The 24,363-nt window shown below is 44.5% G+C and overlaps 1 protein-coding gene across 1 annotated transcript; it reads right to left on the reverse strand.

Annotated features, from left to right (window-relative positions):
- Positions 1-2,637: 2,637 nt before the first annotated feature.
- On the reverse strand, positions 2,638-9,089 carry LOC118836295 (mast cell surface glycoprotein Gp49A-like). The gene is given in 11 exon segments (XM_036743627.1): positions 2,638-3,037; positions 3,277-3,323; positions 3,441-3,478; positions 3,559-3,601; positions 3,695-3,814; positions 4,624-4,662; positions 5,784-6,068; positions 7,762-8,104; positions 8,107-8,175; positions 8,177-8,260; positions 8,898-9,089. Coding segments are annotated over 11 exon segments (1,374 nt in total). The 3' UTR covers positions 2,638-2,923.
- Positions 9,090-24,363: the final 15,274 nt, after the last annotated feature.

The following is a 24,363-nucleotide window of genomic DNA, read 5'->3' on the forward strand; positions in this document are numbered from 1 at the left end:
CTCCCTCTCCTGGGATCCTGCAGGAGCCAGGAGGCCCAGGTTTCCCTGCTGGCTGCTTCTGGATAGATGTGGGACCATCCTCCGGGCCCCTCCTCTTCCCTTCCTTCCCTGTTCTCCTCTTTCACCTCCAGGGCCACCTACTGACTCTAACTTGGGCGTGGAGAATTTCAGCGGCCTTGGGGTGGCCAGTGGTCCCAGACTCCTAGGTTTACTTCTTCCACTGAGTTCTAGCTTTGGTCCACCATGGGCATGTTCCCTGCCCTGCCCTCTACCCCAAGGGGCAGGACTGTCTGCAGGTGTGGGAAAAGCCATGTTAGGGGGAACCCCAGGAACTGAAAGAGAAGATGTCTGGATCTAAGAGGGGCAGGTGACTGTAGAAGACCCTAGCTCATGGTAACCTTGGATAAAATGCCTACATCCTCCCTCCCCCCAGGAAATAAAGTGGGAGGTTTGGGGAACTTGTTGCAAGGGTGGTGGAGGGGGACATCTGGATGCCTGTGTCTGCAGTACTTGGATTGGTCCCTGTGGCTCTTTGCTTCCTTCTGGTTACTTGGCAGGGTGCCTAGGGCTGGCTGGCTCCTGGGGGGCTTGGAGGAGGGCGAATTCCTAATTCTTTAGCTCACTGAGACACCCCATACACAAGCACCACTTAGGTTCATGTTTGCTGGGACCTTCCTATCCCCACCCCCAGCCCCAGAACATCTGAATTTCAGCTCCCATTTCTCCCAGCTCCCCTTCCCACCCTCAGCTGTGAGCTCACAGATCACCCACGGGAAGGCTCAGCCCCTGGCGGGTGGGGGTGGCTTTTGGTGGGGGAAAACCTGTCCAGCTGATTACATTCCATATGAGTGGCTTGGTGAGGAAACCCCTACCCCAAGGCAGGCTGGGGAGGGGGAGGCAGAGGGAGCAGTCAGAGGAGCGGTCTGTATTTGCCCTTTTCTCATGCTGCCCCAGTGGGTCTGACAGCACCAGCTTCCTTTCTTCCCCTGATTCCTACAGAAGGATTTTCGTGTTGACATCTGCTTCCCTTTGATCTGGCTCCGAATGGGCCCTTTCCTCTCTCCGAGGACAGACGGCCTCCCCTGCCTCACCTCTTACAAAGGGAGGCACCACAGAAGTTGTCTAACGCGAAGATGCCTGAGGCCCCGTCTACTGGCGGAGCAGCTCAGTCTGAGTGCTGACTGAATGGCAGCAGCTAGTCAGGGCAGGAAGAGAATTCATGTGACAGGGGGGACAGGTGCCCTGGATTCTGCCTCAGTTTCCTCATTTATCAAGAGTTTTATCCCTTCCGTGACTGCAGTGGGTGTGTGTATATGGAAGGGGATGGGGGCGACAACCAGCTGGAGGATTGGCATCACCCCAGACAGGAAGGGAAGCATGGAGATCTGCTGGGTCCGTGGAAAGACATAAACCAGTGGTGCTGGGCCTGAAGTCAAGAAGACCTGAGTTCAAATCCAGCCTCAGATACTTCCTAGCTGTGTGTGACCCTAGGTGAGTCACTTAACTCTGTTTGCCTCAGTTTCCTCATCTGTAAAATGAGCTGGCAGAGGAAGTGGCAAACTACTCCAGGATCTTTGCCAAAAAAAACCTGAAAAGGGGTCATCAAGAGTCAGACACGATTGAAACAACTGAACAATAGAAGTCACTGCATTTATTGTTCCTCCGATTCTGCTTTCTTTGCCCAGCGTCAGTTCATACATGTCTTCTCATATGTGTCTGAATTCATCCCATTAATAACTTCTTTTGATCTAATAATATTCCATTATGTTTTTGTGGGAGCAGCACCCCAAGGCCCTACCCCATGCAGCCTAAACTAGTTTTCCCTTAAAAGGTATTGAAACCAGGGTCCTTAGGCTCAGCTCAGGCAGTTTCCTAGTGGCCCCGACATAGGAGGACACATTATGCGCCTAGCACATAGTAGGCACTTAATAAGTGCTAATTAAGTGACTGACCGGAGTCTAGCATCGCCAACGCAGAGGAGGAGAGCTGAGCCCCACTGAATCAGTGATGCCCAGTCCTAGCTGACTCCCTCAGCCTTCTATGGCCAAATGGACCTCCTTTTGTTAACTGTTAACCTGCAGATGTCTCCTCTTGTTCTACTCTGAGCCTGAAAAACCAGATGGGCCCCAGTTAGGCCTGGCTCATGACAGCAGTGACTATAATAATGTAGGTGAAAAGGCCATTAGTGGAAGCCAGGCAGTATGCAATTATAATGATCAATGCCAGCTGAAAAGAAGGGAAAGGAAGGAAGAGGAGGAAGGGAAAGGAAGGGAAAAGAAGGAAAGGAAGAGAAAAGAAAGAAAGGGAAGGGAAAGAAGGAAGGGAAGAGAAATGAAGGAAAGGAAAAGAAAGGAAGGAAAGGAGGGAGAGGGAAGGAAGGGGAAGGAACGGAAGAAAGGGAAGGGAAGGGAAAGGCAAGAAGGGAAGGAGGGAGAGGGAAGAGAAGGAAGGGAAGGGAATGAAGGGAATGGAAATAAGGGAAGGGAAGGGAGGGCAAAGAAGGGAAAAGAAATAAAAATAAGGAAAGGAAGGAAGGGAAGAGAAAGAAGGAAAAGAAAAAAGGTAAGGCATGTAAGGGAAGGGAAAGAAGGGAAGGAAAGGAAGGAAAGAAGGAAGGAAAGAAAGGGAAGGAGGAAGAGGGAAGGGACCTCTTGTCTTCTGATAAGGAGGTGGAGCACTGCGTATACAAAATATTGCATGCTGTTGGGTTTTGCTCGACTCCTTTTCTTTCTTCCAAGGGAAAGCTGGGGTAGGATGGCTAGGATATTCTGAAATGGCTGTAATACAGACAATCAATAAAACTTATTTTTAAAAATTCCTGGCTTCCAGAGTCAGACCTCCTGGCCTTTCTTTTCTCACAGAGAGCCGAGATGAAAGCGGGGAGAGCTCCTCCCTCCTCCCCTGCCCTTCCTCTGGGATGGGCTCAGCTCATTGGAGGTCCAGTGGGGCAAAGACGATGAGGGGGAGCACAGGCAGGGCACTCTCCTGGGCTTTGGTGGATCAGTTGGGTGTAGGTCACTTCCTGGAGGTCCCCAGCCTGTAGAGAGGGAGAGTAGATGAGACATGAGCCAGTTGGGGTGGGGTGGGGGTGCAGATCTTGCCAGGTTTCTCTGTACAATGAAAGTGTGGTTCGCTGCTGAGGACAGAAGTAGAATATAAGTGAGCTCCTGGAGGGCAGAAGCCGGTCAGTTTTTCCTCTAGGGAAGGAAGTGTTTAGTACAGTGCCTCATACCCATTTGGTGCTTAATAATTGTTAAATTGAATTGAGTGACTCACAGTAGGATTCCCTGGTCTGTTCCATATACTGTTCTTCACAGCTGTGTCTACAGGCAAGGGGAGAGAGAAGAGCAGTCAGGACCCGGGATTTCCCTAGAGTCAGACATTCCCTTCCAACACCCCAGGCCCTGCTGCCCCTGTCAACCATCCCCACTCTTACTTACACAGAGTCTGTTCCTGCATGGCTCCAGTTGGGCTGAAGCTGTGGAAGGAGACAGAATGATGATGAAAAAGGAGGGAAGAAGGGGCTCAGAGGGAAGAAGGTGTCTCTGGGGCCCCTACCTCTTCAGGGTCTCCTTGTCTTCTTCCTCTCTGCCCTCGGGCTCTGCAAGGAGAGTCAGGGGTAAGGCTCCAGAGGGTCCTGGCCACTCCCCATCAAGCCCGGATCACTGCCTCTCCCCCAGCCCCAAGGACTCACTGGGTTTGAGCAGATGCTGGAGGTGGTAAAGGAGGAGGAAGAAGAGGAAGAGCGAGGCTAGGAGTAGGGAGACGCCCATCAGGATCCTTTCCCAGAGCTTCGGAAGACCTGAGGAAGCTCCTGGTGGAGACCAAGGTGGGGGAAGGCAGAGTTAGCACCATCCTGACCCACAGGGGTCCCTAGTGTGAGGGGGAGACAAAGATCTGCCCTCAGGGATCTGCTAGCACAGGGAAGGGAGACAACAGCAGAGAGTCGACAAGAGACGGCCTTTCTCTTGATTTACAGAAAAGCTTCTAAAACCTTGATCTATCCCAAAGTGGAATGGGTGGCCAGAGGATGGGGGGGGGGGCTCTCACCCTCAGGTGAGGGTCTTCAAGCAGGGGATAGACAATGTGACAGAAGGGATTATTTGTGGGGATGTTGGAAATCCTTCTAAACTGTTGTTCACCCATTTTCAGTCATGCCAGACTTTTTGTGACCCCATTTGGGCTTTTCTTGGCAAATTCACTGGAGTGGTTTGCCATTTCCTTCTCCAGCTCATTTCACAGATGAGGAAACTGAGGCAAACAGGGTGAAGTGACTTGCCCAGGGTCACACAGCTAGGAAGTATCTGAGGCTAGATTTGAACTCAGGTCTTCCTGACTCCAGGCCTGGCACTGAGCTGCCCCATTCAACTCCATGATTTTATAATTTTGTGGCCTGCCCTCAGGGAAGCCCCATTATGAGGGGAGGGACACTTCCCCACACTAGGGCTACCCCCCTTTTTGGACGTGGAAATAGGGCTGGGATTTGGGAAAGGTGGAGGAGGCTCTGAAGGGGTATTGGTGTGAAAGGAGAAGAGGACAAAAGAGGGGGCAGCATTTCACATCTAGCCCCCAGCCCCTCTTCATTGTCTGTCCTGGGAAGCCTCCGGTGACTCAGTTACTCACCCACCAGGTCATCCTGAGTTCCAGGCCTTGGAGAGGTCTCTGGGAAGGAGCAGAGGAGTGGGGTTAGGAGCTGGGCAGAAGGTGCCCAGTAAGAGCCCTGGGCTGAGAGTCCTCCAGACCCAGCCGTGTGACTGAGCCAAGTGTCCTTCCCTTCCTGGGCATGTAATCTCAAGTGGAGCCTTAGACTCCGTGAGCTCAAAGGACTTTGTATGGCTCGACAAAGAAGTCAATTCACAGTCCAGAGCCGGAAGGGCCCAAGCCTGGCCCAGAGGGGCTCAGCTAGTAAGTGTCTGAGGCAGGATTTGAACTCAGACCATCTCACTCCAAGTCCAGAATTCCTTCTTGTTCCCTGTGATCCACCTTCCTCCAATTCTGTCCCTCAAATCCCCTCTAACGCTCCTATTTTCTCATTCAAGTCTTGGTAGAAGAGATGGCCCTTCTGGCCAAGGTCAGCTCCCCTGCTTGGGCCCCTCCCTTCCTTCCCTCTGGGAACTTGACCTTGTGACCAACCCTTCTCTCTTAAATTCTAGCTCTCCTTCCCCTCTGTCCACAAACTTGCTCACACGTCCTTCCCTGGCCTGGCCATTCCCTGGAGCTGCCCTCCCTTCCTTAGCCAGACTCCTAGGAAGGGTCTTCAGGGCTCCTTCTCTACCTGTGCTCACCTTCCCTTCACTTCTGACCCTATCACTTGACCAAATTGGATTTCTTCCATGTTCCCAACGATCTCTTTATTGCCAGATTTGAGGATCTTTTCTCAGTCCTTCTCTGGCTGGACTTGTCTCTGATGCATTTGGTGGAACAAACCTGCCCCCGCCCCTTCTCCTGGCTCTCTGTCCTCCCCAGGGTTTCCTGACACAGCCTTCCCTAGTTCTCCTCCTCCATGTTCTAGATTTCATGTTCCATACTTGGACATACCCAGGGATCTTTCCTGGGTCCTCTCCAGTTCTCTCCCTATACCACTCAGGCCCTGCTGGTACGGCCACCATCTCAACACAAGTGACTGCCAGGTCTACAGTGCCTGTCCTTGTCTTTCTCCTAAACATACCTACACTTCCTGAGGAGGTACCTTCCTGATCCCACACAAAGCCTCTCAGCCTGGAAACTTAAAACATGGACACCTTCCCTACAAGAGGGATGGGGCTGGGTAGGGGCTGCCTTACCTGTGACAATGAGCTCCAGGGGGTCACTGGGAGCCGACCAGTGGTAGGGGGAGTCACTGGAAAAAGTGTAACATCGATAGGCGCCCTTGTGGGTTCTGTTCACAGCAGGGATGGGGAAGTTGGCCTGAGACCTCCATTCATAGCCGATGGAGATGTGGGAGTCTCCCTCCTTGTACAAAGCAAACCTGTCAAATCTGGATTTAGCCTTACACTGGAGGGTCACGTCCTCCCCTGTGCCCACGAAGGGCCCGGACAGGGAGAAGAGGGCTGGTTTCTCATATATGCCTGAAAGTGAAGAAGACCCTTGGGTTAAAGGAGAACTGCCTAACACAGCCACAAGAAGAACTATGGAGTCTGAATGCGGATACGTGGATCGAAGCAGACTATTTTCACTTTTTTTCTTGTTTTTTCTTTCTTGTGGTTTTCCCTTTTATTCTGGTTCTTCTTTCACAAGATGACCAATGCGGAAATATGTTTAATATGCTTGTACATGCACAGCCTATATCATTGCTTGGGGAGGGAAGGGGGAGGGGAAGGAGAGAGGGGGAAATATTTGGAACTCAAAGTTTTACAAAAATGCATGTTGAAAACTTTACATGTGATTTGGAAAAAAATACTATTGAGGATTAGGGAAAAAATTTAAAAAATAAAGGGGAGCTGCCCTCCTCCTTCCCCATGTTGAAATCTGAACCAGGGAAGGATAAGGCAGGTGCAGGTCCATGGGTCTTTCTTTGGCCTGAGGGGGAATGGCCTGGGCCAGAAGACTCTAGAGAAACTCAGGCTGAGATCCTGGAGCCATGTTTGACAGCCTCCCCAAGTGGAAGAGTTGGAAGGGCCCTGAGAGGCATCTAGGCCAGTCCGTAACTAGAATCATGGCTCTCCCCTCGTCACAAGACATGGGACAAGTGGTCCTCCGGCTTCTGATCCAGAACCTCCAACACGGGGCAGCCTGCGACCTTGAAGGGAAGTCTGTCCTTACCCTGGACCCCAAAGGTCCAGTGACCTCCCCTCCATTGCTTCTGATTCTGCCCTCTGGGGCCCAGGGGAACTTCCATGGGCTGCCCTCAGGCTTCCCCGCCCCAGCCTTCTGTTCGCTGGACTTAAGTTCCCCAGGGTTCTCATCTTCTCTGTGGTTTCCAGCTTAGGGCTGGCTCCTTAATGGAATGGATGAGTGAGAGAAGGAATGCTCTCAGGCCAAGCACTGGTGATAGACATATTAAAGTGAAGACAGCCCCTGAAGAAGAAGGATCAGACATGGGGAAGAAGGGAGCTGGGGAGAGAACATGGCAGAAAGAATTGTCGGCCAGCTCGGCAGAGGGGGACGCAGGGTGGAGGCCCAAGGGCGCTCAGCCCTGATTAGGAGAGGACTCCGGTTCCAGATTGCCTGGAATCCTGGTTCTGCCATGTATTACCTGTGTGATCCTGGGGGACATGGAAGGGAATAAGCATTTTATAGGGTTTACTATGGGCTAAGCACTTTTATAACCATTATTCCATCTGATCCTTGTGACAGCCCTGGTACTGTTATCTCCATTTCATAATTGAAGAAGCAGAGGCAGAGGCTGTGTGACTTGCCCAAGGTCATACAGCTAGTAGGTGTCTGAGGCAGGATTTGAACTCAGGTCCTCCTGACTTCAGGCCTAGCAGGCTATCCACAGAGCCATCTAGCTGCCACCTGGTTTGGGTATCCCTTTGCCCCAAGTACCCTAGAAACTGGGACATCTGTTTTCCCTTCTGTCAAATGAAGAAGGTGAATGCCATGGGCTCTAATGTCCCCACCAGCTTTGCCATTCTTGGGCTAGCTCTGGGACGAGAAGGAGGAGGAAGGTACAGATGGGCTGGGAAGGGGGAGGGGGCCCTGGGGTAGAGGAGGCTCAGAAAAGTCATCTTGTAGCTTAGAGACCAGGCTGGGCCTGAACGGACAAAGCCCTCATGTCTGGTTGAGGGGCAGAGCCTGGGGCTGGGGGTCCTCCTTCACCTGTCACCACCAGCTCCAGGGGGTGGCTGCACTGGGACCAGCGGGATGGGATCCAATAGCGGCAGCAGTAGTGTCCTGCATCCTCCCTCGTCACAGGTGAGATGGGGAACTCTACCTCTGTCCAAGGCCAGGATGGGCTCCTGCACTCAGACCTCCTGAGCACATGGTACTGCTTTGCCCCAGCAGGGCCCCGGCACCATAGGCTCACATTTGTTCCTTCGGGGATCAGAGTGCCTGGCTCAGCCCAGAGGGAGGGTCCAGTGAATGTGTCTGGAAGAGAAGCTGGGCCAGAGCTCCAGGAGGTTATTCCCTCTCCTTGCTGTCCCCTGACTCCCCCCACCCCAGCCTTCTAGTCACCCCCATCAGCCCAACCCTGACCCTCCTGTCCTTGGTTTCCAGGGGCTGCCGGGACGGGGTGGGGTGAAGAGGAACAAAGGAGGGGCCAGGGTTGAGGGGATGCACTCACCTTCTTCTCCCATCCCCAGGCCAAGGAACAGCCCTGTGAGAGAGGACCATTAGCCCCAGAACCCACATCCTACCCACCAAACACTTTGCAATGGGGCTTGGAGACTAGGGCCAGAAGGGAGAGCTGGTCACCAGGAGATATATAGATATAATCATATCCTAACTCTGTCCCCAACTTACAGCGGGATCTCAAGGTAGTCACTTCCTCTGTTTGCTCTTCTTGAAAATGGGTAGTTAGGGGTTTGGGTCAGGGCTCGACTTGGTTATCTCTAAGCTGTGAAAGCTTAGATGCCCCTCCCCAGGACTCACCGAGGCCCAGCAGGGCAGAGAGTATAGAGACCATGATGGCTCCTGGTGTATGTGAGAAGAAGGTGGACCGACGGATGGACGGATGGGCAAACTACTCTTAGGAGGTACAGGATGTGGCGTTCTGAGCCCCGCTCTGAATTTTCCAATCACTTGGCCTCACTGTAGGCGGAAATAACACCCTCCTCAATGTGGTTTCCAGAGAAGACCCAGGCCAAACTCCAACCAGCGACTGGCTACAAGACAATAAGTCAGAGCCCCCTGAGCAGGCCTAGGGGACCAGCCCCGGATGGGACGTCAGAGAGTCTCAGTTCAAGGGCTGACTTGGCCTGCATCTGCTGTGTGGCCTTGGCCTACTCCCTGACCTCGATTTCCTCACATGTGCAATTGGTAGGATTGTCTTGGGCTCCATGATTGTCACCCTCGTCCCTAAACGAGACCCTGGCCTTGGGTAGCCTCCTCTTTGCTTCATCATGGCTTGAAGCCTGGCCAGATGGGCAGGCAGAAAGCTTCATCTCCTTGTCCTGTTTCTTTGCTTCTGTCTCTGGCCCCCTCATTCTGTTTCCTGGCCTACTTGTCTCCTCTCTCAATCTCTGCGGGTGCTCTCTGCTTCCAGTGGCAATTTGGCTTGTTCCCTGATTCTCTCTCTCCAGCATCTGTGTGTCTCTTTGCTCATATCTCTTTGTTCTGGATTCTCAGTCCTTCTCTCTCTCTCTCTCTCTCTCTCTCTTTGTGTGTGTTTCTCTCTGCCCCCAAGTGCTGCTCTTTGTCAATCTCTCTGCCTGTCTCTCTTTGTCCCCTATCTCTAGTCCCTCTCTCATCTGTTCCTGCCTTATGTTCTCCTTGTGTCTCTGTCTGTCTTTTTCTCTCTCTCCCCCCACTTTCTCTTCTCTCTTTCTTTCTTTGTCTCTGTTTTTTCTCCCACCTCTTTTTCTCTCTGTTTCTGTTTCTCTTCTGTCTTTCTTCTCTGTTTCTCTGTTTTCTCTTTCAGTCCCTATTTCTCCCTTTCTTTGTTTTTTTGTCTCTGTCTCCATGTCTTCCCACTCTTCTTTGTCTTTGTCTCATCTTTCTTCTTCTTCTTCTTCTTCTTCTTCTTCTTCTTCTTCTTCTTCTTCTTCTTCTTCTTCTTCTTCTTCTTCAACTCTCCCTCCTTTCTCTCTTTCTGTTTGTCTCCCTCTGCCCTGCTCTCTATGTCTCTGTCTCTATTTCTCACTTCTCTGTCTTTGTCTTATCTTTCTTCTCTCCCTCTCCCTCTCCCTCCCTCCCTTCCTCCCTCCCTTCCCCCCTCTCTCTCCCTCCCTCCCTCCCTCTCTTTCTTCTCTGTCTCTCTATCTTGTCTCAATTCAACACTCATTTAAATTTTTTATAAAGTTCCTATTCTGTGCCAGGTGCCATGCTAGATGCCAAAGTCATTAATTTAGAGAACTCCTTGTATAGACATAAAATGCATTTAAAACTTCCTGCCTAGAAGTACAATCTATATGACTGAGAGCTGAAGCTCCTTGCTTAGAGTCACCCAGCCCAAATGTGTCAGAGATCAGCCTGAAACTCAAGTCTTCCTACTTCAGAGGCTAGCTCTCTAGGCACCATATCACACTGCCCCAAGGGACACAAAGATAGAAGCAAATTAGTCAGAAAACCAATAAGTTAAAGAAGCCCCCATCAAGTACCAAAATAGAAGTCCTGAATACCAAAAGAGTGAAAAAAACTGAAAACAAGAAAGTATAGAATTAATACATAAAGCTAGGGGCCATTTTTTGGGTGGTTGGGGGGAACCCTAACAAGACAATAGCTAAACTGTCAGCTAATTTGAGTGAAAAGAAGAAAGATGAAAACCAAATGACCAGTATCAGAAGTGAAAAAGAAGAAGTCACAGCAAATGAAGGAGAAATAAAGATCATTATCAGAAAACACTTTTTGTCCAATGCTATGCCAGGAAAACAGACAACTTAAATGAAAGAAGTGAATACTTTTTAAAATGCAGAAATGATAACTTCAACAAAATTACAGGATATAAAATAAATCTACAGAGATCATCAGCATTTCTGTATGATAGCAAGAAAACCCAGCAGGAAGAGACAGAAAGAGAAATTCCATTTCAATAACTTGAAAATTTACCTGCCAAGCTACATGCAACACTAGGTAAATGCAACTGTAACAGACTGTTTCCAGAAATAAAAATGAACCTAGATAGTTGGAAAAATATTAATTGATAATGGGTAGGATAAATTCATATGATAAAAATGACAATTTTACTTAAATTAATTTACTGATTAAATACCATACCAATTAAACTACCAGAGAACTACATTATAGAAGTTGGAAAAACAATAATGAAATTCATGTGGAGTTAAAAAGGTCAAGAATCTCAAGGGAGATAATGAACAGCAGTGGGAAGGAAGGAGACCTAGCGGTGCCATGCCTCAAATTATGCTACAAAGCAATAATTCTCAAAATACTTGGGTCCAAAAGCAAATGTATCTAATATCTTAATATTCGATGAACTACTGGGATAAGGACTGGTTATATGACAAAAACTGCTGACAAACTGGACAGTGGTATGGGAAAAATTGAATTTAGTCTAACACCTAACTCCTTATGCCAAAATAACTCCCACTTAGATATGTGGCCTCAAAAAAAAAAGATTACATCATAAAAAATAAAAAGATGGGGGAAAAGGCTATCAGATCAAGGGAAAGGAGAAAAGTTCAGGACCAAATGAAGGCTAGAGAGAGTCACAGAAAAGAAAAGAGATAATTTTGATTACATAAAATTAAAGATGTTTTGTATCAACAAATCCAATCAAGCTAAGACTAAAAGAAAAAGAAATAACTGGGTAAAAAAACCAAACCTTTATACCAAGTTTCTCTGATGAAGGTCTCATTTCTAAGATATATGAGAATTGATTCAAATTTAAAAGAATAAAAGCCATTCCCCCAACTGATAAATGGTCTAAGGATATGAACAGACATTTCTCAAATAAATAAACTCAGATTATCTATAGACATATGAAAAAAATTCTCCAAATCTCTAATAATTAAAGAAATGTGAATTAAAGCAATTCTGAGATCCCACCTGTAGTAGCAATTTAGATTTGAAAATCTTTCCCACCCATTAATAGGCCATGGGACCTGCTTACATCACAGGAAGCCTAAGTCACTTGTGGTGGGAGGAGCTTACTGACAGGAAAAGGAAGTTATGTCACAGGAAATGAGAGAGGGAGAGAGAGAGAGAGAGAGAGAGGGCGTGAGCAGTTACGACTGTTAATGGCCACTAATGGCCACCGTCATGCTAGTTAGACCAGAACAGGCTGACTTAGCTGCACTGTGAGTTTCTTTTTGGGATGACCCCAACAGGGGGTCAGAAATGTTTTGGGGTGGCGAGGCTCCATGTTGTGATATTATGTATTAAATATTTTACTGCTCTGATAGACTGGATAAATAGCTTGTGGGATATGGTTCTCTGGTATCTGAATAAATGGTTTACTTCTTCTACGTTCTGTGTGGAGAGTTTTGTATACTTTGCGACACAGAGCTACACAGGCATTTGACAATTATCTTCTACATTGTTATTATTGCCTTACTGATATACCACCTCACACTCATCAGATTGGCAAAGATAACCAAAAAGGAAAATGAAAAACATTGGAGGAATTGTGGGAAAACAGGCACATTAATGGAAATGTAAACAGAGATGACTACACTGGAAACCAGTTTGATCCATAAAATGTTACCAAACAGTGCATAACTTTTAACCCAGCTCCACCTAATAGAGATTAAAAAATGGGAAAAGGTTCTATATTTACAAAAATGTTCATAGTGGTTCTCTGTGTAGCTTAAAATAATATTCAAGTGGCCCTCTTTTTCCCCTTTTTGGGGGATTATTATTGCTAGTCCTCTGAATCTTCGATGCTGATTAAAAAAACCCCAAAACATTGTTACAAATAAGTGCAGTTCATTGTTGGTGGAGCGACAAGTTGGTCCAAGCTTTTTGGAATGTAAATCGTAGCCATGCTTCCAACATCACTTAACTGTGTATGTCCTTTGACCCAAGTGATACCTCTGTTTGGTCTACATCCCAAGGAATCAAAGAAGGAGGAAAAGTATCTATAGGTGTGTGTATGTGTGTGTATGTATATCAGCTTTTTTTTAGTAGTGGTGGCAAAGAAATGGAAACTAAGTTGGTGCCCATCAGTTGGGAATGGCTAAACAAATTATGGTAAACAAATGTAATGGAATACTACTGTGTTATAAGAAAAGATTAAAAAAAATGAGTGTTTCAGAGAAATCTGAGGAGAATTTTATGAACTGATGCAGAATGAAGTGAACAATTTCTAAAACAACAATACTGTAAAGACAATAACTTTGATAAGATTTGAGAATTGTGGATGAATGCAATGAACAACCACAATTCCAGAGTACTGATGATGGAGAATGCTACTCACCTCCTGACAGAAGGGTGATTGCGGGTAGAGTGAAAGCAGGAACATGCCTGAGCTCTCTCACAAATTCTTTCAGATACCTCTCATGAAGCGAATCTGAGTGTGTCAGATTTCCAACCCAGAAGAGTCCAGAAAGTCAATGGGAAGGATCTGTTGCACCAAGCTGGGAGAGCACTAAGCACACAGAACTACCCTTTACCATACCAGAGCATGATACCAGAATGGGAGCAGGCCCAGCCTGCCTGTTGCAGTGTCACTCTCCAGGTCTTACAGTGCAGGGTGGGAGTCTGTTGGAGCTAGGTGAGACACAAATGCAGAGCCTGTGGCAGCAGCAGGAGCTACTCCTGGGGCTATCAGCCCACAGTCTAAAGGTTTGAGACTCACCTTATGGAACTTCCAGGAGCCATGATGACTGAGTAAACTCTAAGAGCTCTCATCCCTCCCTTGCTGTCCTTGAGTAACCTAGAGAATACTGCCCTAGGAGAAACCCTGGAATAGAGGAGCCAGAATTAGGGGTTCAGCAGTCATTTAACTCAGGAAGATAAGGAGACAGCCCCTCTTGTAGTGATGAAAGGAGATCAGTGCAGGAAGGGAAGCATCCCAGCAGGCCCCACCTTAGCAGACCAGTGGGAGTTCCTGAGCCCCAGTGGGGTGGAGCTGGCAAGCGCCAACATCATGACCCCAGGAGTGCCTTTGCACAGGCAGGGGAATTGGCAGACACCAGTGTAGACCAATGGCGGAGGCCACCTGTGCTATATAGCACAGCCCTAGGGGAAGAGGAGACTTCTAGCAGCCAGACCACCCCTCCTCCACAACTCATGCTGTGAGCTTCAGTGTAACTACAGGAAAACTCAGGAAGATTTCACTGGGCCTCAATCTTTGGCACATGCCAGCCAGCTCCAGCTCAGCACTAGATGAGCTACAGCAGTACATAGCTTCTGGCTGGCAAAACCAGAGGCTACAGCACACAGTAACCAGGCCCCTAGCTCCCAACACAAGAAGTTTGGAACAGAGCTCCCTGGGCCACAGAAGCAGAGATCCACTTTAAAAACCAAGAGAAAGGCAACCACCACGAAGAAGCAAACTGGAAAAGTAAAAAAGACCATTGAATCATATTATGGGTGAAGACAAGATCAAAATATTAATCCAGAAGAGGACAACATTGACACTACACCCGCATCTGAAACCTTAAAAGGGAATATGATCTGGTCTCAAGCCCAAAAAGCATTCCTGGAAGAGCTTAAGGAGGATTTTAAAAGCCAAATTAGAAAGGTAAAACAAAAATTACAGAAACTAACAGGACAAAATGAATCCTTGAAAAGTAAAATTGGCCAAATGGAAAGTGAGATACAGGAGCTATCTGAAGTAAATGATTTGCTAAAAAATTAGAATTGGGCAAGTGGGAGCTAAATAAGGACTCTATGAGACATCAAGAATCAGTCAAACAAAATCTAAAGAGTGGAAAATAGAAGAAAACTTAAAATATCTCACTGGAAAAACAACTGACCTGGAAAATAGATCCAGGAGAGATAATCTAAGAATTACTGGTCAATCAGAAAGCCATGATGCAACAAAGAGCCTGGACAGTATCTTCCAAGAAATCAGCCAGGAAAACTTCCCCAAGGTCCTAGAACCAGAGGGCAAAGTAGTCATTGAAAGAATCTGCAAATCACCCCCAAAAGAGATGTCAACTTGTAAACTCCAAGGAATATTGTAGCCAAATTACAGAATTATCAGGTCAAGGAGAAAATACTGCAAGCAGCCAGAAAGAAACAATTAAAATATCACAGGACTACAGTTAGGATCACACAGGACCTTGCAGCTTCTACATTAAAAGATAAGAGGGATTGAAATATGATATCCCAAAAGGCAAAGGAGCTTGCACTACAACCAAAGATCAACTATCCAGCAAAATTGAGCATAATTTTTTTAGTCAAGGAGTTGGAAATTCAATGAAGTAAGGGAATTCCAGACCTTCCAAATGAAAAGGCCAGAGCTCAATGGAAAATTTGATCTTCAAATGTAAGACTCAAGAGAGGCATATAAACAGGGGAAAAAAGAGGAAAAAAAAAACCTTGTTATTCAACAAGGGCAAATTGTTTACATCCCTGTGTGGGAGGATGATATTTGCTAATTTTGAGAATGGTATAGTTAGTATGACATCTAAAAGAGATATACATAGACAGAGAGTGTGGGCATAAATTAACTGATGTGATGATAAAAAATTTGATTAAGAGATGTAAAAGGATTGTAATGGAGAGGAGGTAAGGAGGAGGCAGAAAAAGGTAAATGACATCACATGAAGAGGCACAAAAGCATTACAGTAGAGGGAAAGAAGGGAGGGAGAAGAGCAGTGTTTGGGCTTTACTCTTATCAGATTTGGTTGAAGGAGGGAATAACAATCTCTGTTAAGTGTAGAAATCAAACTTGCCCTATAGGCAGTAGGAGGGGAAAGGGAAAAGAAAAGGGGAGTGGTTAGAAAGGAGGGAAGAAGTAGTAAGGGAAAAGGGAAGATGGGGGGGCTGACAGGGAGGGGATATTGAGGGAGGTGGTCGTCAAAAGCAAAACTCTTTTGAGGAAGGGAAGGGAGAAGGGAGAAATAAAAACATAAATGGGAGGGGGGGAATAGTTTGGAAAAAAAGACACAGATAGTAATCATAACTGTGAATCTGAATGGGATAAACTTTCCCATAAAATCCTGAAGAATGAGTAGGTCAAAGAACAAATCATAGAAACAATCAGTAACTTCATTCAAGAGAATGACAATAATGAGACAACATAGTAAAACTTATGAGATTCAGCAAAAGCAGTTCTTAGGGGAAGTTTTATATCTCTGAATGCTTACATGAATAAAATAGAGAAAAGGAGCTCAATGAATTGGGCATGCAACTGAAAAAGCTAGAAAAAGAACAAATTGAAAATCCCCAATTAAATACCAAATTAGAAATATTGAAAAGCAAAGGAGAGATTAATAAAATTGAAATGAAGAAAACTATTGAACTAATAAATAAAACTAAGAGCTGGTTATATGAAAACACCAACAAAATGGATAAACCTTTAGTCAATTTGATTTAAAAAAAAAGAAAGAAGAAAGTCAAGTTGCCAGTATCAAAAATGAAAACGATGAATTCACCTCCAATGAAGAGGAAATTAAAACAATTATTAGGAATTATTTTTCCCAATTGTATGCCCATAAATTTGATAATCTTGGGGAAATGGATAAATATTTACAAAAATATAAATTGCCCAGGTTAACAGAAGAGGAAGTAAAATACCTAAATAACCTCATCTCACAAAAAGAAATTGAGCAAGCCACCAATGTACTCCCTAGGAAAAATCTCGAGGGCCAGTGAATTCTAACAAAAATTTAAAGAACAACTAATTTCCATACTTTATAGACTATTTGGGAAAATAGGCAAAGGAGGAGTCCTGCCAAATTCATTTTATGACACAAATGTGTACTAATACTTAAACCAGGAAGAGTGAAAACAGAGAAAGAAAAATATAGATCAATTTCCCTAATGAATATAGATGGAAAATTTTTAAATAAAATATTAGCAAAAAGATTACAGCAACTTATCACAAGAATAATACACTATGACCAGGTAGGATTTATTTCAGGAATGCAAGACTGGTTCAGTTTTAGGAAAGCTAATCGATCATATCAACAACAAAACTAGTAGAAACCATGTAATTATCTCAATGGATGCAGAAAAAGCTTTTGACAAAATATAACACCCATTCCTATTAAAAACAGATAGGAATAAACAGAGTCGTCCTTAAAATGATAAGTAGCATCTAGTTAAAACCATCAGCAAGCATTATATGTAATGGGGATAAGCTAGATGCATTTCCAATAAGATTGGGGGTGAAACAAGGATGCGATGTCCATTATCACTCCTATTATTCTATTTGGTAGTAGGAATGTTAGCTTTTGCAATAAGAGAAGAAAAAGAAATTGAAGGAATTTGATAAAGGCAAAGAAGAAATTAAGTTATCACTCTTTGCAGATGACATGATGATTTACTTAGAGAATCCTAGAGAATCAAGTAAAAAACTACTTGAAATAATAAATAACTTTAGCAAAGTTGCAGGATATAAAATAAACACACATAAATCCTCATCATTCCTATATATTACTAACAAAGCCCGAGAGCAAGAATTAGGAAGAGAAATTCTATTTAAAGTTACTGTAGACACTATAAAATATTTGGGAGTCTACCTGCTAAGACAAACCCAGGAACTATATGAACCCAATTACAAAACAGTTTTCACACAATAAAGTCAGATCTAAATAAATGGAAAAAATACCACTTGCTTGTGGTTAGGCTGAGCTAATATAATGAAAATGACAGTTTTACCTAAATTAATTTACTTATTCAGTTCCACACCAATCAAACTGGAAACAGAGCTGGATAAAATATTAACAAAATTCATCTGGAAGAACAAAAGGTCCAGAATATCAAGGAAATTAATGAAAAGAATTGCTAGGGAAAGTGGTCTATTATAAAGCAGAAGAAAGTACTTGGTACTGATAAGAAATAGAGTGGTGGATCAGTGGAATAGGTTAGGTACAAAAGATGTAATAGTCAATGACTATAGCAATCTACTCTTCGATAAACCCAAAGACTCCAGCTTCTGGGTTAAGAATTCACTATTTGACAAAAACTGCTGGAAAAACTGGGCATAGACCAGTAACTTACACCATATACCAAAATAAAATCAAAATGGATTCATGATTAGGTATAAAGGCTGATACTATACGCAATTTGGGAGAGCAAGGAATAGTTTACCTGTCAGATTTATAGAGAAGGGAAAAATTTATGACCAAAGAAGAGATAGAGAGTGTTACAAAATGCAAAATGGATAATTTTGATTATATTGAGTTCAAAAGTTTTTGTACAAACAAAGCCAATGCAGCAAAGATTAGGTGGGAAGCAGAAAATTGGGAAAGAATTTTTACAACCCAAGGTCTTTGATAAGGGCCTCATCCCTAAAATATAGAGAATTGAGTCAAATTTATAGGAATACAAGTCATTCCCCAATTGATAAATGATGAAAAGATATGAAAAGGCAGTTTTCAGAGGAAGAAATTAAAGATATCTATAGTCATGTGAAAAAAATGCTGTAAATCACTAATGATTAGAGAAATGCAAATCAAAACAACTCTTACATACTATATCTCTTCTGTCAGATTGGCTAACATGACAAAACAGGAAAATGACAAAAGCTGGAGAAGATGTAGGAAAATAGGAACACTGTTACATTGTTGGTGGAGTTGTGAACTGATCCAATCATTCTGTAGAGCAATTTGGAACTATGCCCAAAGGGCTATAAAAATGTGCATACCCCTTGACCCAGCAATACCACTTCTAGGGCTGTATCCCAAAGAGATCACACAAATGGGAAATAGACCCGTATGTATAAAAATATTTATGGCAGCTCTTTTTGTGGTGGCAAAGAATTGTAAATGAAGGGGATGCCCATCATTTGGGGAATGGCTAGACAAGCTGTGGTATATTAATGTAACGGAATACTTCTGTGCTACAAGAAATGAGGAACAGACTTCATAATAACCTGGAAAGAGTTACATGATCTGATGCTGAGTGAGGGGAGCAGAACCAGGAGAACATTATACATGATTACAGACTGTAATGTATCTGTGATGACTAATTTTGATAGACTTGGCTCTTCTCAGTACAAAGTTCTAAGACAGCTCCAAAAGATGCATGATGGAAAAAGCTGTCTACAACCAGAGAAAGAATTATGGAGTCTGAGTGCAGATTGAGGCAAACTATTTTCTGTATCTTTTTTTTTCTTCTTTTTTAGTTTTGTTTCTTCTTTCTCATGATTCAATTCCATTGGTTCTTCTTTACAACTTGACTGTTGTGGGTCCCCGGCCTCGCAACCATACTTGGAGTTCCCCCCAAGCCCCAGGCCTTTGCCTAGCAAAGGGCCTGATCTCACGGACAATGTATGGGGTGGGAGCCGAAAGGTGGTGAATGACTCCGAATTTTATTTCAGCAAGCAGCATTTTTATATCTTTAGTGACGTAGGTACATTCTTTGGTTACGTGGGTGAAGGACAGGTAAAAATCAAGACACCTGGGTACTAGGACTGCCCCGACTCCGCCTACTCTCCTCCCCTTCTCTTCCCAAGCTAACCCGAAGCTCCCTGCGGGTAGGCAGTCCAGGCAAAGAACCGGAAGTTCCATGTGTTCTGGCAAGCCCGGACAGAGAGCTGGAAGTTCCATGTGCTCAAGCAGGTCCTGGCAAAGACCTGGAATTGCTAGGGAGGCAACAAAGGTGAGACCCCTCCTCCTGGCTCCACCCATATCTCAGAGGCCTGAGTTTATCTCAGCAGGCCCCTGGGCGTGGAGGTCCGAGAAGGGCAGGGCTTGGCTCTAACTCTGCCCGTAACATCTCCCCCTTTTCGTTTTGCAGCAAGAGTCCAGGGGTACTGACTCAATGGCTGTATACAGGGCCCCAAAAAACATACTCGTCACTAAAGGAGTACAACATAGCAAAAAAGGCAAGGCCCCCACAATGGCCACAGTCTCTAAAACATGACTAAGCCAATTGGGGGTTAAAAAGGTCTTAATATGACTCAGAAAGTCATCTATAACACTGTCAGGTTGTAAGTTCTCATGTACTGCCCCTCCTTCCTCAGTGGCCAATTGTAACACCTGGGTAATTTCTGCTATAATGTTCTGATTATGAAATAAGGCTTAAACATAGCATTCATTATCCTAAGGACACAAGGTAGACAAAAACTTATTATGACCAAACAAAAAACATAAGGTACTGTATGGAAAATAGTCAAGAATACATTAGGAAATGGGTAAATGTTTTGAAAATATCAATAATTTTTTGAAACTATCAATAATCAATAATTGTTTTGCTACTTCAATATCACTCAATCAGTATTCCACTCAATGACTCGTACTCCCCCTTTTCGTTTTTGCTGACACCTCACCACTATTGGTACATCTGAATTTTTTCCTTTAACTATCCCCTTGTAAATAAACATTGGAAAGATTGATCGTCGCATTGACAAATCAAAGGGGGCAGTCCCCTTTGTAAATATAGATACATAGACTCAAAAAGAAAAGCAATGATGCAATTGTCCCTTTAAGATTCAAAAAGTCTTTTCCTGTATAGCTGTCCAGCAGGGAGCATCAAGTCTTCTGGTCCTTGGCACCTGCTCCAGTCATCTCCAGCACAGAAGCTTCTTCTTCTTCTCTTCTTGCAGGAACCAGCTTTCTGTCCATTCTCCTACAAGAGTAATCTGCAGCTCATGCTTGCCTTCTCACAGGGCTGCTGGCATCTTGGGTCAGCTTCCTTGATACCCACACCTGGAGTTAGACTCAGAAAAACAGTCAGTTAATGGTCCCATAAAGTCTTTGAGTGGCAAGATTGAATGAATATAATCTCACATTGCTTCAGGAACATCCTTAAACTAGCTTTAAATAGCTCGCATGCATTTTCTCCCTTGTTCATAAAAACTTCCTCTTAAGATCAAAAATTACTGCTCTAACACATTTGCATCAGTTTCTCTTCAATTTTCCTATTCTTCTCTAATTATGCTTGATCTGAAAGAATTGAACCATATAACTTTATCTTTATGTTTTGGATGATGGAATGAATTCAAATCCACATTTAACTTTTCCCGTTAATTCAGAAATATTCTACAACTTCTCTTTTGTCACTACCTGCTTATTTCTGATTACAGAGATCTGCCATAAAAAAGCATCATAGCATCTCACCCAGAACTTGGATAACTCACAGAAAACTGCAACCAATTAGCTTACATGTGGAAATTCAGCAGGCCCCTGGGCCTGGCGGCCTCGCAACACTTGACTATTACGTAAATAAGTTTAATGTGAAGGTATATGTAGAAACTATATTGGATTATATGCTGTCTTGGGGGAAGGGAGGGGGAGAATAAGGAGGGGAGAAAATTTGGAACTCAAAAACATGTAGAATTTAGTGTTGTAAATTAAAAATAAAAATAAATAAATTTAAAAAGGATGATTGGTCATGGCCAATATGGAATTTGTTTTGCTTGACTCGGCATATACATTACAATGATTTTTACCATTTTCCCCTTTTTAAACTGGGGATTAATGGGAGGGAGAGAAAATAAATACTTGTGATTGAAAAGTAAAGTAAAATAGAAGCTGAGAAAAGTAAGCACAGCTTAGTGAAACAAATCCACATAGTTGCCATGTCTGAAAATGTCTCCTTTTGTCCATCTACTCCCTGTCAAGAGACGGGTAACATGCAGCAACATGGTTGGTCATCACTTGGCTCAGTGTTCTTAAAGGTTGAAAAGTGGATTATCTTTCTGTGTTGCTATTATTGGATAATCCTGGTTCTACTCTTCATCTTGCATTAGTCCATGTCTTCCCACACAATAATATTCAACTATATGTGTATGTTATATCTTCTTCAGCCTTTGTTCAGTTGAGGGAAACCCTCTTAGTTTTTGGTTCTTTGCCTTGCTTTTCCTTTGAACCCTTCATTAAGATCCACTCTTCAAAGGTGAAGTTGGTTCTACTCATGACTTTTCTCCCCAATTTTCAATATCTCTTTGTCTACTGGTTCCTTCTCTGCTTGCTTAGAGCTGGTTCTCTTATAGCAACCCATCTGCCCTGGCCTTTTCCAATGGACAACCTGTACTAATTCAGTGGTGAGAGACTTGGAATTTCTGGCTTGATGAAACAATACCTTGGCCCCACATGCTGGCAGTCAGAGGAGAGTGGTTACATCAAAGCTGCCTTGGAGAGGAATGGTGACTGAACGAGAAGTTAAGAGACTCTCTCTTAAAGAGACTGCTCTTTGGAGGTATGTCTTCTTCTTTCCTCTGGAATATATCAGCACGTTACTGGTTTTCTGTCTTTTTTTCTCTCTCATTCTGGGCCTTCTCCACTCAGGACTACCTAAGTGAACTTGAACTTGGGATTTAGGTCTTTGACAGCTTTTCCTGCTTCTGTGGTTTTTCCCTGATCATAGGTGACTGCAAATGGATTCTGGGAGATGGATTTTTCTGGAGTCTTGAATCAGGAGCTCTTGTCTCCCTCAGTTGATGGACTGTGAGAAGTGTCCCCTACAGCTACTCTAGCACATCTTGGAGAAGAAAACTATGGACAGAATGAGGAGATAAGGTCTGGTCTGTAATAAGAAGAAGATATTGACCTTGAGTGATATTCAGTTAGTTTGTCAGTCAATAAACATTCGTTAATTTATGCACTAGGCACTGTGCTAAGTGTGGAGGATACAAAAAGACAGTCCCTGTCTTCAAGGAACTTACAATTTAATGGAGGAAGACAATATACCAAAAGAAGCTAAAAAAGGCAGAGGATGGAAGGTACCTGGCATGAGAGCATGATGAGGTCTAGACCAGAGCAGTGCAGCTGAGTGGGAAATGAAGAGATGGCTGACCTGTCTGGCATTCCCCTTGTTCCTCACTTCCACTTCTTAGGATCTCTGGCTTCCTTCAAGGCTCAGTTCACATGCCTCTCCTAGGGATACCTTTCCTGGTGCCCTTAATTAAAACCTATCTGTTTACATGAACTATCCCCTCTCTGACTCCCCCTGCCCCCAACAGAAGCTCTTTGAGGAAAGGGACTGTTCTGGTTTTGCCTTGGTATCTCCGGTACTTAGTACCACTTTGAACATAGTTGGTGCTAACAGAACCCTTACTGGATTGTCTTGGCTCACAAAAGCTGGGGGGAGGGGTGGTGGTCAGCAATGCCAAAGGCTTTAGAGCTCAAGAAGGATGAGGTCTCAGAAAATGCTGTCATATTTAGTCACTGGGAGTGTGGGTTTGGAAGGAAGCCAGTTCACTAGAGGTTGAGAATTGTGTGGGAGGTCGGGAAGCAGAGGCAGTATTTCTGCATTGGCAAGGTTATGGGATCTTGTTGACCTTTTGTTCGGCTGTTGATTTAGGCTCCCTATAGACGTGGCAAACATCTCCCCTATCAGTCCATCTGAAGCTAATCATAGACCTGGGCTCTTTCCAAGAGCTTAGACTTTAAAAGGGAAAGCTACAGTCAGACAAATGGATGGAAGGAATCAGAGCTGAGAGAAAGAGATTCAGACTCACTTCCAGAGGAGACAGTGTCTGGAGGGAGCAGAAAGGAGTTCCTGGATGGACTGAGGGATTCTTGGACCCAGCTTCCTGGGCAAAGCCTCTCTAGATGTTTCCAGATGTCCATGCCTGCTCCCTTCTCAAATGACCTCATATTGATTTGCTTGTGTGCCCTCAGTACAGCATAAGCCTAAATACATTATTCTTTTTTCTATTTTTAGTTTCCTTTTAGGGCATACTTATTTTCAGGTGTACTCCTACCTGCTCCTCTCTCCCTACATCATCAGGAAATCTTCCGTTGTGAAAACAAACGAAACCAAAGTTAACTCAAACCAGCCTATACGGAGACCATTTGACAGTATATGTTCCATTCTATACCCAAAGTCAACCACAAGTGGATTAGCTATGAACATCCATTCCATCCCGCATCATAGATATGACTCCTAGGCCCAGGTATCAGATCAGGCCAGGTATCCCAGGCCCAGGCCAGCCCAAGGGGGTGGGGGTGGGGCCCTGCATTGATAGTCAATAACTTTTTAATAGAGTGCTTTAAGGTTTTGCAAAGCACCTTATATATATTAGCTCATTTGATCTTCATAATAATCCTAGAAGGCAAGTGCTACTACCATCCTAATTTTATAAATGAGATTGAATGCTTTGCCCAGGGTCACATAGTCAGTGAGTGTCACATGTAGTATTTGAACTCAGGTCTTCCTGACTCTTGGTCTTATGCTCTAACAACTGTGCCACTTATCTGTGTCCCCACGTGGATCATAGAGACTCTGGGTTGGCCTAGAGGGAGGGTCTGGGGAGTGTTCCAATTTCAGGGGGTACTTATTATCCATAAAGGTCTCTATGGACTTTCCTTACAAACCCCTCTGAAAGTCACTCCCATCACCTCACTTTGTCCTTCAATATTCCTTTCCAGATGCTCTGGAAAAGGAAAAAAAGGGATGGGGGAGGGTGGAGATTGCTGATGTACATCTCCCAAAACAACTATAACAGAGAATAGCCATAGAGAAGGGGAAAGGATAGCAGCAGCTGAGAGATACCCACAAACCCTCAGAAGACAAAAATCCAAGAAAGGAGCCAGGAATAAGAAAGATGATCACAGGACTCTATTCCCAAATGCCCAAAGTTTTGGCAACAAACAGGAGGAATCAGAGGGCCTCACATAGGAAAGAACATTTGACTCCCAGGTGTCACTGAGACTCCAATGGAATGAATAGTCCATGACTGGACCATGGTTCTGGATGGGGATACCTTCATGTTCAAGAAAGTGGCCAGGCAGGGTGAGT

The sequence above is a fragment of the Trichosurus vulpecula genome, chromosome 2 (genome assembly GCF_011100635.1).
Source record: "Trichosurus vulpecula isolate mTriVul1 chromosome 2, mTriVul1.pri, whole genome shotgun sequence".
Lineage (NCBI taxonomy): Eukaryota > Metazoa > Chordata > Mammalia > Diprotodontia > Phalangeridae > Trichosurus > Trichosurus vulpecula.